Raw genomic sequence first — 14,217 nt, 5'->3', positions numbered from 1 at the left:
AGAGTGAAACTCCAACTCAAAAAAAAAAAAAAAAGAAAGTTAGAGGGCCTCAGGCATGCCCCTCTTCCTTTCTGACAGCATTAAGCCTTCTCCTCCACGTTCTTAGAGAGAGAAAGTTGACTCTTCGCCTGAAAAAAAGGAGGCAAATACTAAAAAAAGAGTTTACTGGCTCAGAGATCTCTCCACTTCTGTACCATGCAATAACATCTGGTACAAAATGTGCTAAACAGCTACATCTAGCAGCATAAAATTATGGTGTAAAAGATCTGATGACTACATAGGAGGATGTTTTAGAAACCTAAATTTTGAAGGTCCCAGAAAAAGGCAACACAAGAGAGCCCAAGATACTTCAGGCTATGGGGCAGGCCAGAGAATTCTGACGGGAAAGTGGAAGGAACCATCAACACCTGAAGAAACTGGGGGTTTCAGCCAACATTTTGGCAACTTACTCAACCAGAGTTAGATATTTTACAGATCATAGTCCAAATGGCAAGAAATGATCCACCCGGTTGGCAATGATAAGACTGAGGGGAGCTACAGGGGCTGGGTGGGCACCCTGACCATCCTATCACCGTGCTCACAGCTTTCCCTTCCACAAACGTAAAGCCACGGGTCCCTTGAGAAGAGGAAGACATCAAGAGGGGACACATTTGTATTAGGGAATGGCCCAAAAAGACCAGTTTTGTGGCCCCCAGAATCCTGCCAGAAGGAAGTATTATCCATGTTGCTTTCTAGTGCTCTATATATCTCAAATCTGGGTGGGATGGGAAGGTTAACAGGGAACACTCAGAGGTGAGTTTCTTGATTTATTTACCCTATACCTTGGAAGGAAGTCTTGATAAGAGGTTGGCAGTAGAGTGGCGAGTAAGGAGGTAGGAAAGGAGGTTATAATTTTTTTCAGTTCCAAATCTGACTCGGAGTACTGTGATCAATCAATACAAGCGGCCACCATTTTCTGAGCACTGTTTTCCTTATGGGAACACCAGAGAAACTGTTTCTGCCCAACACCTGCTTAAGGACAGAAGCACCGGTGAAGCCTCTACAGAATTAGAAAGCTCAGGGGAAAAGCCTAATAGTCATATGCAGGCTAAGAGGTCTGTTGCTTCCAGCTGAGAGAGAGAGAAAGAAAAGGCAAAGATGCACACACCCTTGGATGCCTTCTGGAGGCGCAGATGTGAGGAGAGACATCAGGCTCGGTGGGAGCTGTGCCCCTCCAGGAAGAGAGCACAGCGCCTGCAGGGCCACCCACAGGCCAGCTACCCATCCAATAACCAGCATTCTCCTCTGCATGTGCTCAAGGAGGCACTGCCTGGCTGGCTGCCTGGTTAACCCCGACTAACATCTTCAAGCTTAGCCAAAGCACATCTGACACTCTCAGAGCCACTCACCTGCCATGTTGGAAATGTTAACGTTCAGCCTTTTCGAGTTACAGGGCATTTTAAGAAAGAAAAAAAAAAGGGCAATCAACTCTTGTTTTGGTAATGGTAGAGGGGTGGCATTTCTTTAAAACCTAACTCAAATGGTCAGAGGGCATGGAAAGTACTTATTTCTATCCTACTATCAGTAGTCAGAGCCCAGGCAACAGGAGGACAGGACATATGGAATCTGCCTGGGACACAGCAGCGGCATGTGCCGCAGAAACTCAGGTGCTCTGTACTCCCCACACCCTTCGTGAGCTCTTGACCTTCAAAGCACTTTACAGACAGAACCTACAGCAGACATGTTGTCTCCAGATGAGGCAAAGACTCTATGATCTAAACAGTGCTCTTTCCACTAGGCAGAAGGATGTGAACAGGCAGCCTATGGGGTAGAGAAGAGCAGCTGTCAGGACAAAAAGGCTGCTAGAGGCTCTGGCCTCAGCAGACCTGGAAATGATCTAAGACTAAGGAGGAGAAGGGATGCTCAGATGCTTCCCAGGGTCCTTCCTTCCCTGGCCCCATCCCTCAGTACCAGCGGGATCTGAGGTAAGCTGTCACTTATCTAGGTGCTCCACCATTCTCCCCAAAAGGACAGCCCAACTTGCCAAATGGACTAAGAGCACATTTTAATGTCAGTAAAGTGCTTTGAGGTGCTGAGGGGGGAGACAGAGAAGTTATTTGCTACATAACCCCAAAGCCTTCAGGATGGAGAGCACTGGGCTGAGTCAGGGCTTTCTGTTCCATCTCTGCTACAAGCACCCTGCTCTCTGAGCCACCTGAGCCAGGGATTTCCTAGGAACCTAGAAGACCTAAGCCCTGCAGATTCTCCATGCTGGTGCTGAAGACATAGACTGAGCCTAGCCTTTATTCCAGGCCACACAGGGAGGCCCAAGAAGACTATATGGTCCAAGCCATGAGGACAAGGACCATGACCAAACCCAGACCTTTCCAGGTAATCATTCCCTTAGGGTTTCAACAGCTCTGCTAACCCCACCCCTCCTCACTCGCTTTCCGTAGGCCCATGGCCCTGACACCAGGGCTCCCTCTGCCACCCGCCTCCCCACAGACCCTGGACCAAGCTGTTGCTGGAGGCAAGTCTCCTCCCTTACCTCGAGAGATGGTCCCTCCAGGGGCAGGGTTGACACACATGGGTGGAAGGCGGGGTGGGGGAAGTTTGCACTGACGCTGCCTGTGCTGGGCCCGATCTGGGGAAAGAGAAAGGGCATCAGGGCAACATGTTCTCACCCCTCACAGTTATAGACTCCTGAACTGACTCACCCCAGAGCATCCATGAGGAGCTCTGGGCAGCTGGGTTGCTGGATGGCATTGGGAGCCAGTCATGGGTTCTGAGGAACCGTGCTAACCATTGCCACACAGGAAGAAGGCAAACGTCTTATATAGATGTTGATGCATGACAACCTTACAGAGATCCTTTCTTGGCTCTCAGAAAAGCTCCCAAGCTCTTCCTGGTCCCCTTGGCTACCCTCTACAAGTTTAACAGCCATCTTATATTTTTTTTATAGTCTTAAGTTGTGAGGATGAGACAGAACAACAGTCAAAATCTGAACGTCTCAGTACCAAGTAGACCCAAAGGATCATCCGTCTTCCACTTATGGTAGCTATCAAAGCATTGGCTGTGGGCCCCCAGATGGCTACCTCAGCTACCACATCTCAAATTATTATTTCCCTCTAAGAGCTACCAAGAGAGGGACTGACTGTTGGGGTCCAGCTCAAGAGCTAAAACTAGCTAGTCCCACACTTATCAGCCTTCCCCTTCTTTCTAAAAGTGAACAAATTGCTCTTCTAAGTACTTCCATTCACTGAAGACTAAATGCTACTACTATCAGTGACCTATAAAGAGCATTTTTAAAAGAATTTCTCAAAACTTAAAGTTCATAGCCAGGCTCGGTGGCTCAGCCTGTAATCCCATGCTTTGGGCGGCTGAGGTGAGTGGACTGCCTGAGCCCACGGGTTCGAGACCTGACCGGGCAACTTGGCGAGACCTCATCTCTACAACAAATCAAAAATTAGCCGGGCGTGGTAGCATACGCCTATAGTTCCAGCTACTTGGAAGGCTGAGGCGGAAGGATCACCAGAGCCCAGCAGGTCGAGGCTGCAGTGGCCGGGAGCGGCCACTGCACTCCAGTCTGGGCGACAGAGTGAGACTCAAAAAAAAAAACTTAAAGTTCATTAACTAACATTAAGACACTCACTGAGTCTTCCACGGGAAGGTGGAAATGTATGGGTAAGGAAGGCTTAAGGTCTTTTAAACCACCCTAAGATGAAAATATCAGAGACTCACTAGTCTGGGGAGAAAGGTGCATGAGCTCTTTGCTCTCTTGGCTCCACTGTTTTCAGTATAATAAATGGGGTAGGAGAGGGGAAGGAAGAGACAGCCACACTCGACGCTTGAGAAACCACATTCTCCTACAATGATGCCCATATCTATTATGTAAATTGGCTCATATGCAATTGATAGAGAAATGATATCAGTAAAACATAAGAACTCTTGTTTTAGCTGAGCATGGTGGCTCATGCCTGTAATCCCAGTACTCTGGGTGGCAAGGTAGTAGGACTACCTGAGGCCAGGGTTTCAAGACTGCCTGGGCAACACAGCAAGACCGTGTCCCTACAAGACACACAAACAAAAAAACTCATTTCAAAAAATTCTAAAGGCAAAGGAGCTGAAAAAGTAGGAACTGAATTATAATCTTTAGCAGATAAAGAAAAAAGCCCTTTCAGATGTGTGCGTGTATAAATATATATAATTTTTTTTTTCTTTTCAGTCAGGGTCTCAGTCTGCAACCCAGGCTGGAGTGCAGTGGCATGGATCACAGTTCACTGCAGTCTTGACCTCATGGGCTCAGGTGATCCTTCTGCCTCAGTCTCCCAAGTGGCTGGGACTACAGGCGCACATCACCACACCTGGCTAATTTTTTTATTTTTATTTTTGTAGAGATGAGGTCTCACTATATTGCCTAGGCTGGTCTCAAACTCCTGGGCTCAAATAATCCTCCCACCTTAGCCTCCCAAAGTGCTGGGATTACAGGTGTGAGCCATCACACCCAGCCTCATTTATATATATATATATTTTTTAAATTAAAATTAAGTGTCTGTAAAGAACTGACATGATAGGTATATAATGTTCACTATACAATTTCTTCAACATTGCAATATTTTTTGTTTCATAATAAAATGTTGGGGGGGAAAAGGCAAGTATTGCTCTTAAACCCTCCCAGCTGCACACACTCCTTCCCCACAGCACAGTTAGTTCCGAGCTCCACCTCCACCTGTGCTGCCTCAGCGACTGCCAGCTCTGTTCTCATCAGAATGTTCTTTGAGGTTGGGCACAGTGGCTCAAGCCTGTAATCCCAGCATTTTGGGAGGCCAAGGCAAGAAAATTGCCTGAGTCCAGGGGTTCGAGGCCAGCCTGGGCAACTTGGTGAGACCTCATCTCTACAATAAATCAAAAAACTAGCCAGGCATGGTGGCATGTGCCTGTAGTTCCAGCTACTTGGAAGGCTGAGACAGAAGGATCAACTGAACTCAGCAGGTTAAGGCTGCGGTGGTCATGAGCATGCCACTCCACTACAGTCTGGGTGACAGAGTGAGACTTCGACCAAAAAAAAAAAAAAAAAGAATGCTCTTTGTATATTTTTAACACTATGCTGAGCTGCTTATGCTATGCTAGGTGGTCCAAAGCATCTTCCCAGGCACCAACATAAGGTTGCACTGTCCCAACTATTTTTTCTATAAGCCTTCTGGTAATATTTTATGGAAAACAAATATAGTGTTATAACAGAAGTGCTTGTAGGATCTTCTAGAACTAAGTGCCTAGAATCTAAGTTTATTTTGAAACGAACTGCCCTAAAACCAAGGTTGGAAATGACCAGCTAAACCTCTCCATTCCAGTTTGAGGGTCCTCATTCATAACCAGGGATGCTGAATTTAAAAAAAAAAAGAATAAATGATTTCGTGATTATTATTTTGTTTGTTTGTTTTTTGAGTTGGAGTCTCACTCTGTCGCCCAGGCTGGAGTGCAGTGGCAAGCTCACAGCCACCCCAGCGTTGATCTGCTGGCTCTAGCAATCCTTCAGCCTCAGCCTTCCAAGTAGCTGGAACTATAAGCACATGCTACCATGCCCAGCTAATTTTTTATTTATTGTAGAGACGAGGTCTCACCAAGTTTCCCAGGCTGGTCTCAAACCCACGGGCTCAGGCAATCTACTTGCCTCGGCCTCCCAAAGTGCTGGGATTACAAGCTGAGCTGCTGAGCCACTGAGCCTGCTGATTCAGTGATTATTATCTCATAAAGCATTTTCAGCAATCGAGGGAAAGTTGTTACATCACTGAAAGTTCTTACCATGTAGCCAGAGGAAAAATGCACAATCTTGCTCTTGATCCAGTATTTTTCAAAGTTTTTTTCTGACTATAAAAGATACAGCTTTCTCTCTGTGGTCTAATTCTCATGGCATTACAGCTAAGAGATCAGACACCTGCCCTGATCAGATGCTGGCAGGGCAGTAGCAGGTAACTTATCTGGCACATGAGTGTTCTAGATGGGCGATGCTGGCAGTTCTGCTGAAATTACATAATAGGAAACATGGTAGCCAGCTATAACACCCAGTGCACACCATCCACAAATCTACTACCATCAGAACTATCATGTGGCCCATGGCCCATCCCATTGAGACTATAAGCTCCTGAGTATGAAGAAGTATCTCTGAAATATATATCTTCACCCTAATGTCTCCTACACAGCAGGTGCTCAATCATGCAGCCTCATAGCATACTCCATGCTAAGACCAGGCTGCAGCTTCCCAGCAAAACATTGGTTACAGGGCTGTACCCCAAATAGATCAACTTATTCACATTCACCAAGGGCATACCATGTCCAAGACTAAGGAGTGGGTACAGACCACAGCCAGGTGTTTTTCCTACATCTAATATCTTCACTATACCACTGAAGATGGGGCTAAGAAACAGGATCAAGTAAGTGAACAGTTTGCTAGTGTTGGTGAGAACTGAATTCAAACCCACCAGTATTACCTGGGAGCCTCAAGCTTCACACCATGTTACATTTCCTCGAAAAGCTCATTATACCCTACTGAGTTTATAATCTCATCATGAGGAACAAAGAAACATATAAGAAAACTCTGTAAGAGCATTTTTAAAAATTAGTCCTATACAACAATAGAAGTATCACAAGGCCACACACAACCAGTTGCCAACATCATGATGCAAACCACAGTGCTACCAGCATTCAGAAGACAGGAGAAGGCCCTCAGCCTCATAATCAGGAAACCATGGAAAAATAGTTATGCCTGAAGAAAATATTCAAGGTGGTGACTTTTTCTAATTAATTGCTTTCCCTGAGATCTTCAAGCATAAAATAGTTGTTGTTAAGTATGCAATACTTACCTGTGCAGAAAGCAAGGTCCAAAATCTGACTGTATTATGTTCTGAAGCTACTTAATGATAACATGGATTTTTAATTTACAAGGGGTCAGGCCCCATTTGAAGATCTTTACATATATTAACTCATCTGATCCTTGGAACAACCCTATGAGACAGGCACTATGATTTGGTCCACTTAAATCATAAGGAAACGGGGCACAGAGACACCAGTCCAAGCCTCCCTGGCCAGTGAGGGAGAGAACTGTGAAATGAAACCAGCATCTGGACCCAGAGCCTTTGCTCAATGAAGCTATGCTGCCTTTCACAAAACTGTAAAGAAATTTTCCCTCAATATTGTCTCATCTGGACCATCTCCCTATCCTGTCAGAAAGTTAAAGAATGTAGGAAAAGCTGGGTTCGGTGGCTCTGCCTGTAATCCCGTGCTTTGGGAGGCTGAGGTGAGTGGATTGCCTGAGCCCGCAGATTCGAGACCCGCCTGGGCAACTTGGCAAGACCTCATCTCTACAATAAATCAAAAAATTAGCCGGGCATGGTAGCGAGCGCCTATAGTTCCAGCTACTTGGAAGGCTGAGGTGGAAGGATTGCCAGAGCCCAGCAGGTCGAGGCTGCAGTGGCCAGGAACGTGCCACTGCATTCCAGTCTGGGCGACAGAGTGAGACTCCAATGCAAAAACAAAAAAAAAAAGAATGTAGGAAAAAGGAGAAGTACGATTTTATTGGGCTTTCCATCTCTTCACAAAACCAGTACTGTTAATTCAGAGACACTCTACCACGAAAGAACCTATATTCACCCATATTTTACAAGGGGGTAGACAACAAAGTCCACTGGGTAGTAAATAAACACAAAGCAACTGAAACTTAATTTTCAGCTCAAAAAATGTGCCGCCACACTAATCTCAAGTTCACTTTTTCCCTTCTTAGCCAAAAAAAGTCAGGATGATAGAAATGATAGAAACTAATTTTTCCAAGCAATATGAAAACATATGGAGTGGCTGGGACAAGCAAGGAGGCAGGAAGAAGCTCCTCTGAAATCTGGTACATCCAGCCCTCCTTCTGGTCCCATTCAATGGGTCATACAGGGCACCACTTGGTCAGGGTTTCCCAAGTCTTCAGGAACATAACTTGGAGAAGAGACACAATTGGGAAGATTTATTTAATCAGCAGTTATGGAAGTTCAGTTATGTTTCTCTTTAATTTATAAAACATGCTCAGATAGGAGTCTCAGGGTCAGCTTCAATACAGGCTACAGACTTTTTACTCTTCAGTCCCTTGAAGGAAAAAAGTCATGTTTCTAAGACATACAAAGCTCTCAGAATCTGGCCCCTGAAGTCCTCACCATGTATATCACTTCCCATAAGCAGACCTTGAATTCTGTTCTACAGCCTGCCATGGCTCGATCCTGCCATTATGAAAACCCTGTACCCCATCTGCTAGAGAGCACTAATTTCAAGCCCCGCCAGAGTTTCTAAAACCACTAATATAACAATGACTCAAACCACTTCCACCAGTGCTTACTAAGGCTTACCATGTACAAAATGCTGTGCTAGGTACTATGCATGATAAAAGAGTACAACAGGCCCTGGGTGCAGAGAGCTTCCCATCTAGTGATACAATGATTAATTCAGAATAGACTAGGCACAATAAAGTATGTAAATGGTACTGAGGAAAGCTGGAGAAAGATTGCACTTGGTTGACAGAATTAGGAAAGATTTATGGAAGAGATGGTATAAAACACTAGCCTAGAAAAATAGAATTTCAGTAAGCAGTGAGTACATGGAAGAGAGCACTAGGGAGGGGGGTGGCCTATGTACATAAAGGCCAGGGCAGGAGGTGGCACTGGTTATGGGCACCATGCAAAAGAAAAGCTAGGAAAGGATTTTAGAAAAACACCCAAAGAACTACACACTGCTGAGGGATTTTCACAGCCTTCACAGCTGCCCATCACAGGGAGGACAGGCATGAAGTCAGAAGCAAAGTTACAGTCTTACCTTTTCTGAATGAATCCAGGCTGAACATTTCTGGCCAGAAGGGAAAGCTGGAATCCTGAGAAGGAAGGTCCAGAGGTAACAGTTAATATTCCTGGTCCAGTAACCCACAAAGAAGACTTTAGTAACACAGACAGCACTATCCAAAAGATGAAAAATGAAGCTCTTCACAAATGAGCCCCAACTACTGCTCCCCAGTCTTAAGGATGGAAAGGCCAGCTCCATTCTAAAGTAATTACATGTCTTTGCTTCTAATTGAGAGCTTTCTTCTTTTCTCTGTCCTAAAATTCTGAGTCCAGTTAAACAGAAGGAGATGAGGACAGGCTCGGTGGCTCAGCCTATAATCCCAGCACTTTGGGAGGCCGAGGCAAATGGATTGCCTGAGCCCGCGGGTTCGAGACCAGCCTAGGCAACTTGGCAAGACCTCATCTCTACAATAAATAAAAAAATTAGCAGAACGTTGTAGCGTGTGCCTGTAGTTTCGGCTACTTGAAAGGCTGAGGTGGAAGGATCACCAGAGCCCAGCAGGTCGACGATGGTGTGGCCTTGAGCGTGCCACTGCACCCCAGTCTGGGCGACAGAGTGAGACTCCAACTCAAAAAAACAAAAACAAAAACAGAAGGAAATGCAATTCTTTTTCTTTTTTTCTTCTTTTTTTAATTTTAAGCATATTTTATTATATTTTACTTTTAGTTTTTATTTTAAAGATGTGGGATACAATTCGGGATTAGGTACATAAGTGGTCATCCTACAGGGTACAGGTGAAATTTGGGCTTCCCATTGATCCTCACTTTGCCTTGTTTGGGATCAGGTACCCTTACTGATGTTATGTTCTTACCCCCTCCTTCCCTCCCCTGGCAATGTCCCACTACTGCCAATTCCTTTCTGTAGTATTATGATAAATGTTCAGGATCCACTTACGAGTGAGAATATGTGGTACTCGGTTCTGGGATGCATTTCACCATGAGAGACACATAATTCTACTTCATCATAATACTTGTAGATTTCCTTGGGGCTTCCAGGAAGAAACTAAATTCTACACAAACCCCCTTTTCTCAAATGGCATCAGGAAATGGGACCAATGACTGCCTTATGGACAAACTGGCTTATTAAGCTTTCACAAAACCTTGTCAAACCCCTAGGAATGAAATTTAACAGTATCAAAGAGTAACTGAGGTTGGGAGCAGTGGCTCATGCCTTAAATCCTAGCACTTTGGGAGGCATAGATGGAGACTTGCTTGAGCTTAGGAATTCAAGACCAGCCTAGGCAACATAGGAAAACCTCATCTCTACAAAAAAAAAAAAAAAAAAACTGAGCATGGGGAAAACACCTGTAGTTTCAGCAACTTGGGAGGCTGAAGCAAAAGAACCACTTGAGCCCAGGAAGCTGAGGTTCCAGTAAGCCATGAGCATGCCACTGCACTCCAGGCTGGAACTACATGTGTGTGCCACCATGCCTGACTAATTTTTTAATTTATTATAGAAACGAGGTCTCAGCCGGGCTCGGTGGCTCAGCCTGTAATCCCACGCCTTTGGGAGGCTGAGGTGAGTGGATTGCCTGAGCCTGCGGGTTCGAGACCCGCCTGGGCAGCGAGACCTCATCTCTACAATAAATCAAAAAATCAGCCGGGCGTGGTAGCGCGCGCCTGTAATTCCGGCTACTTGGAAGGCTGAGGCAGAAGGATCACCGGAGCCTGGCAGGTCGAGGCTACGGTGGCTGGGAGCAGCCACTGCACTCCAGTCTGGGCGACAGAGTGAGACTCCAACTCAATAAATAAATAAATAAATAAATAAATAAATAAATAAAAATTTAAAAATTTTAAAAATTAAAAAAAAAATAGACACCGGACATGGTGGCTCACACCTGTAATCCAAGCACTTTGGGAGGCGGAGGCAAGAAGGTTGCCTGAGCTCATGGGTTTAAGACCAGCCTGTGCAACATAACAAGACCTTGTCTCTATAATAAATCAAGGCCGGGCTCAGTGGCTCAGCCTGTAATCCCAGCACTTTGGGAGGCCGAGGTGAATGGATTGCCTGAGCCTGCAGGTTTAAGACCAGCCCAGGCAACTTGGCGGGACCTCGTCCCTATAATAAATCAAAAATTAGCTGGGCATAGTAGCACACGCCTATAGTTCTGGTTACTTGGAAGGCTGAAGTAGAAGGATTGCCAGAGCCCAGCAGGTCAGCGCTGGGGTAGCCATGAGCGTGCCACAGCACTCCAGCCTGGGCGACAGAGTGAGACTCCAACTCAAAAAAAATCCATCAATCAATCAATCAAAAAATTAGCCAGGCATGGTGGTGCATGCCTGTAGTTCCAGCTACTTGGAAGGTTGAAGTGGAAGCATCACCTGAACCCAGCAGGTCAAGGCTGTGGTGGCCTTAAGTGTGCCACTGCACTCCAGCCTGGGCAACAGAGTGAGATTTTGACTCAAAAATAAATAAATAGCCGGGTTTGGTGGCTCAGCCTGTAATCCCGCGCCTTGGGAGGCTGAGGTGAGTGGATTGCCTGAGCCCGCGGGTTCGAGACCCGCCTGGGCAACTTGGCAAGACCTCACCTCTACAATAAATCAAAAAAAAAATTAGCCGGACATGGTAGCGCGCGCCTGTAGTTCCAGCCACTTGGAAGGCTGAGGCAGAAGGATCGCTGGAGCCCAGTAGGCTGAGGCTGCGGTGTGCCACTGCACTCCAGTCTGGGCAGCAGAGTGAGACTCCAACTCAAAAAATAAATAAATAAATAAATAAAATAAAATAAATAAGCAAATAAATAAATAAAATAAAAACATCTACACAGTGTTTTAGCAATCAAAATAATGTCCAACATTACTTGGATTCTACTGGGGCCTACATTCCTGCTCCTGACTACTGTTCCCTCTCATTCTCAAATCGTGGGAGGTGGGGAGTGGAGGGCTGACCTGGGGCTGAATCTTTCAGGTCCATAGCAGGTCTGCCCTGATGGCCTCCTCTCCCCCAGGGATGCCGGAAATTTCAGTCGATAGGATATGGTAGCTCAGAGAGAAAACTTCAATGCAATATCAACAATTATACAATTTACTTTAAGTTATAGTCTACAGACTCCATATATCCAAATTAAAATTAAAGGGGTATAATTTGGGATTCTAATTTCAAAGAAAACCTAAACATTATACAATCTAAAACATCTTGGTAGAATCTCTCTCTTCTGTAATCATCCCATAGTGACTAAGTGTCATTATGATTTAAGATAGCAATAATTGGCTTGGTGCAGTGGCTCACACCTATAATCCCAGCACTCTGGGAGGCCTAGGTGAGAGGACTGCCTGATCTCACTGGTTCGAGATCAGCCCAGAAAACTTGGAAAGACCTCATCTCTACAATAAATCGAAAAATTAGCTGGGCATGGTAGCGCATGCTACTTGGAAGGCTGAGGCGGAAGGATCACCTGAATGCAGCAGGTCGAGGCTGTGGTGGCTATGAACGGCATGCCACTGCACTCCAGCCTGGGCAACAGAGTAAGACTCCAACTCAAAAAAAAAAAAAAAAAAGGTAGCAATAATTATTCATTGCTAAAAAACTATAAGTTAATTTGCCTTTTTAAAAAATCCCAGGCCAGGTTCAGTGGCTCAGCCTGTAATCCCAGCACTTTGGGAGGCCAAGGTGAGTGGACTGCCTGAGCCTGCAGGTTTGAGACTAGCCTGGGCAACTTGGTGAGACCTCATCTCTACAATAAAATCAAAAAATCAGCCGGGTATGGAGCTACTTGGAAGGCTAAGGCAGAAGAATCGCTGGAGCCCAGCAAGTCGACACTGGGGTGGCCACGAGCATGCTACTACACTCCAGCCTGGGCAACAGAGTGAAAGTTCAACTCAAAAAAAAAAAAAATCCCTGATCTTCTCCAGGCCAATTTAGGGTCATACACCATTATTTTCCTGTACTAATCTTAAAAAAAATAGTATGAAATTCAACACAGAATCTTTAGGGATATTTTACAGAGCTCTAGAACAAAAGAAAGCTGTCTTTCTTGTAATGCAGTAATGTTAAAAACCATTGTGTTCAATGTCTCTCTTAAATAATTTAGAGATAAGTAAAATTCTATTATGTCAGACTTCTTGCATAATGAAACACAACTTAATTCCAGGTAGAGTCACTATGGGATGGTTCCAGGATACAGAGATTCCACCATGACTAATTAAATATGATATCCCTCTTCTAAGATAGTCACAAATGGAGTTAACACATGCCTCTTTTTTCTAGTGTGGCTGAGCAGGATATCCCCACCACTCTGGGTGCATGGCTATACCAACTTACCTTACAAAAGCAGTGACAATTTCAGATTTTGTAGGCTGAACTGAAGCTGAATTCTCTCCTTGCTATTCCTCATCACGAGGCTGGGCCTCCTCCTGGGAAGTACAATGCTGGGTCACTAACGTAGAGGGTCCCACAGGGAAAAAAAGTTGCTCCAATCATTGAAATTCATTTACTAACTCTATCTAACAAGGACAAGTTTTGTTAGTGGCATAAAACACACACACTGGACACAATGGCCTCACTTCAGGACCTGCCATGACCCATCCTAGACCCATCAAATTGTGAGCTGTCTTACACCAGCACCTGTAAGATACCAAGAAAGAGATGTCAAGTTAAAGAAAGGTTTGCAAGGCCTGAAAAGCATTTTCTCCAAGCCCAGAGCAAAACCTACTTAAGTTTTGAGTTCTAAACCCATAATGACTGTAACATAAATCTATCTATGGTAGATAAAGAAACCATGATGCTCTTCCAGATTGGAAAAGTAACAGTAACTCAGTATGGAATGTCATTTTTACAGTTTACGGAGTACTTTCATAGACAATATCCCATTTAATGACAAATGCAACTAGGCCAGGCTCGGTGGCTCAGCCTGTAATCCCATGCCTTGGCAGGCCGAGGTGAGTGAATTGCCTGAGCCCGCAGGTTCGAGACCCGCCTGGGCAACTTGGCGAGACCTCATCTCTACAATAAATCAAAAAATTAGCCGGGCATGGTAGTGTACGCCTGTAGTTCCAGCTACTTGGAAGGCTGAGGCGGAAGGATCGCCGGAGCCCAGAGGGTCGAGGCTGTGGTGGCCAGGAGCAGCCACTGCACTCCAGTCTGGGTGACAGAGTGAGACTCCAACTCAAATAAATAAATAAATAAATGCAACTACCCAGAGAGGTAGGAACGAACTATCTTTCCCAGAGAAGAAAAGTGAAGCACAAAAAGTTACCCAACTTGCACAAGAGCCCAGAGTTGCTTCAGGACAGATTGGGAATCTGCATTTAAGTATTCTGACTTCAAAGCTTTCCATGCTTATACTACACTATTTTTCTTTTTTTTTTTTTGAGTTGGAATCTCACTCTGTCGCCCAGACTGGAGTGCAGTGGCCGCTCCCGGCCACCGCAGCCT

At 45.2% G+C, this 14,217-nt stretch overlaps 1 protein-coding gene across 3 annotated transcripts in view; it reads right to left on the bottom strand.

The window, feature by feature from the left end:
- DHX30 (DExH-box helicase 30) overlaps positions 1 to 14,102 on the bottom strand; it is a 37,855-nt gene extending 23,753 nt beyond the window's left edge. The window contains exons 1-4 of one of the 3 annotated variants that reach the window (XM_008071336.2): positions 14,039 to 14,102; positions 13,105 to 13,196; positions 8,824 to 8,878; positions 2,528 to 2,623 (exon numbers count right to left, since the gene is read on the bottom strand). In XM_008071336.2, the coding sequence (XP_008069527.1) occupies positions 2,528 to 2,623; positions 8,824 to 8,851 (124 nt within the window). In that variant the 5' untranslated portion in view covers positions 8,852 to 8,878; positions 13,105 to 13,196; positions 14,039 to 14,102. Of the gene's footprint in view, positions 1 to 1,388; positions 1,418 to 2,527; positions 2,624 to 8,823; positions 8,879 to 13,104; positions 13,396 to 14,038 lie in introns of those variants that run through there. The other 2 variants (XM_008071338.1, XM_008071337.1) reach the window with 2 other exon arrangements.
- Between the last annotated feature and the right edge of the window lie 115 nt (positions 14,103 to 14,217).

The sequence above is a fragment of the Carlito syrichta genome, unplaced genomic scaffold (assembly GCF_000164805.1).
Source record: "Carlito syrichta isolate Samal-C Ts95f unplaced genomic scaffold, Tarsius_syrichta-2.0.1 Scaffold314290, whole genome shotgun sequence".
Lineage (NCBI taxonomy): Eukaryota > Metazoa > Chordata > Mammalia > Primates > Tarsiidae > Carlito > Carlito syrichta.
This window is presented reverse-complemented; position numbering and strand designations above follow the sequence as displayed.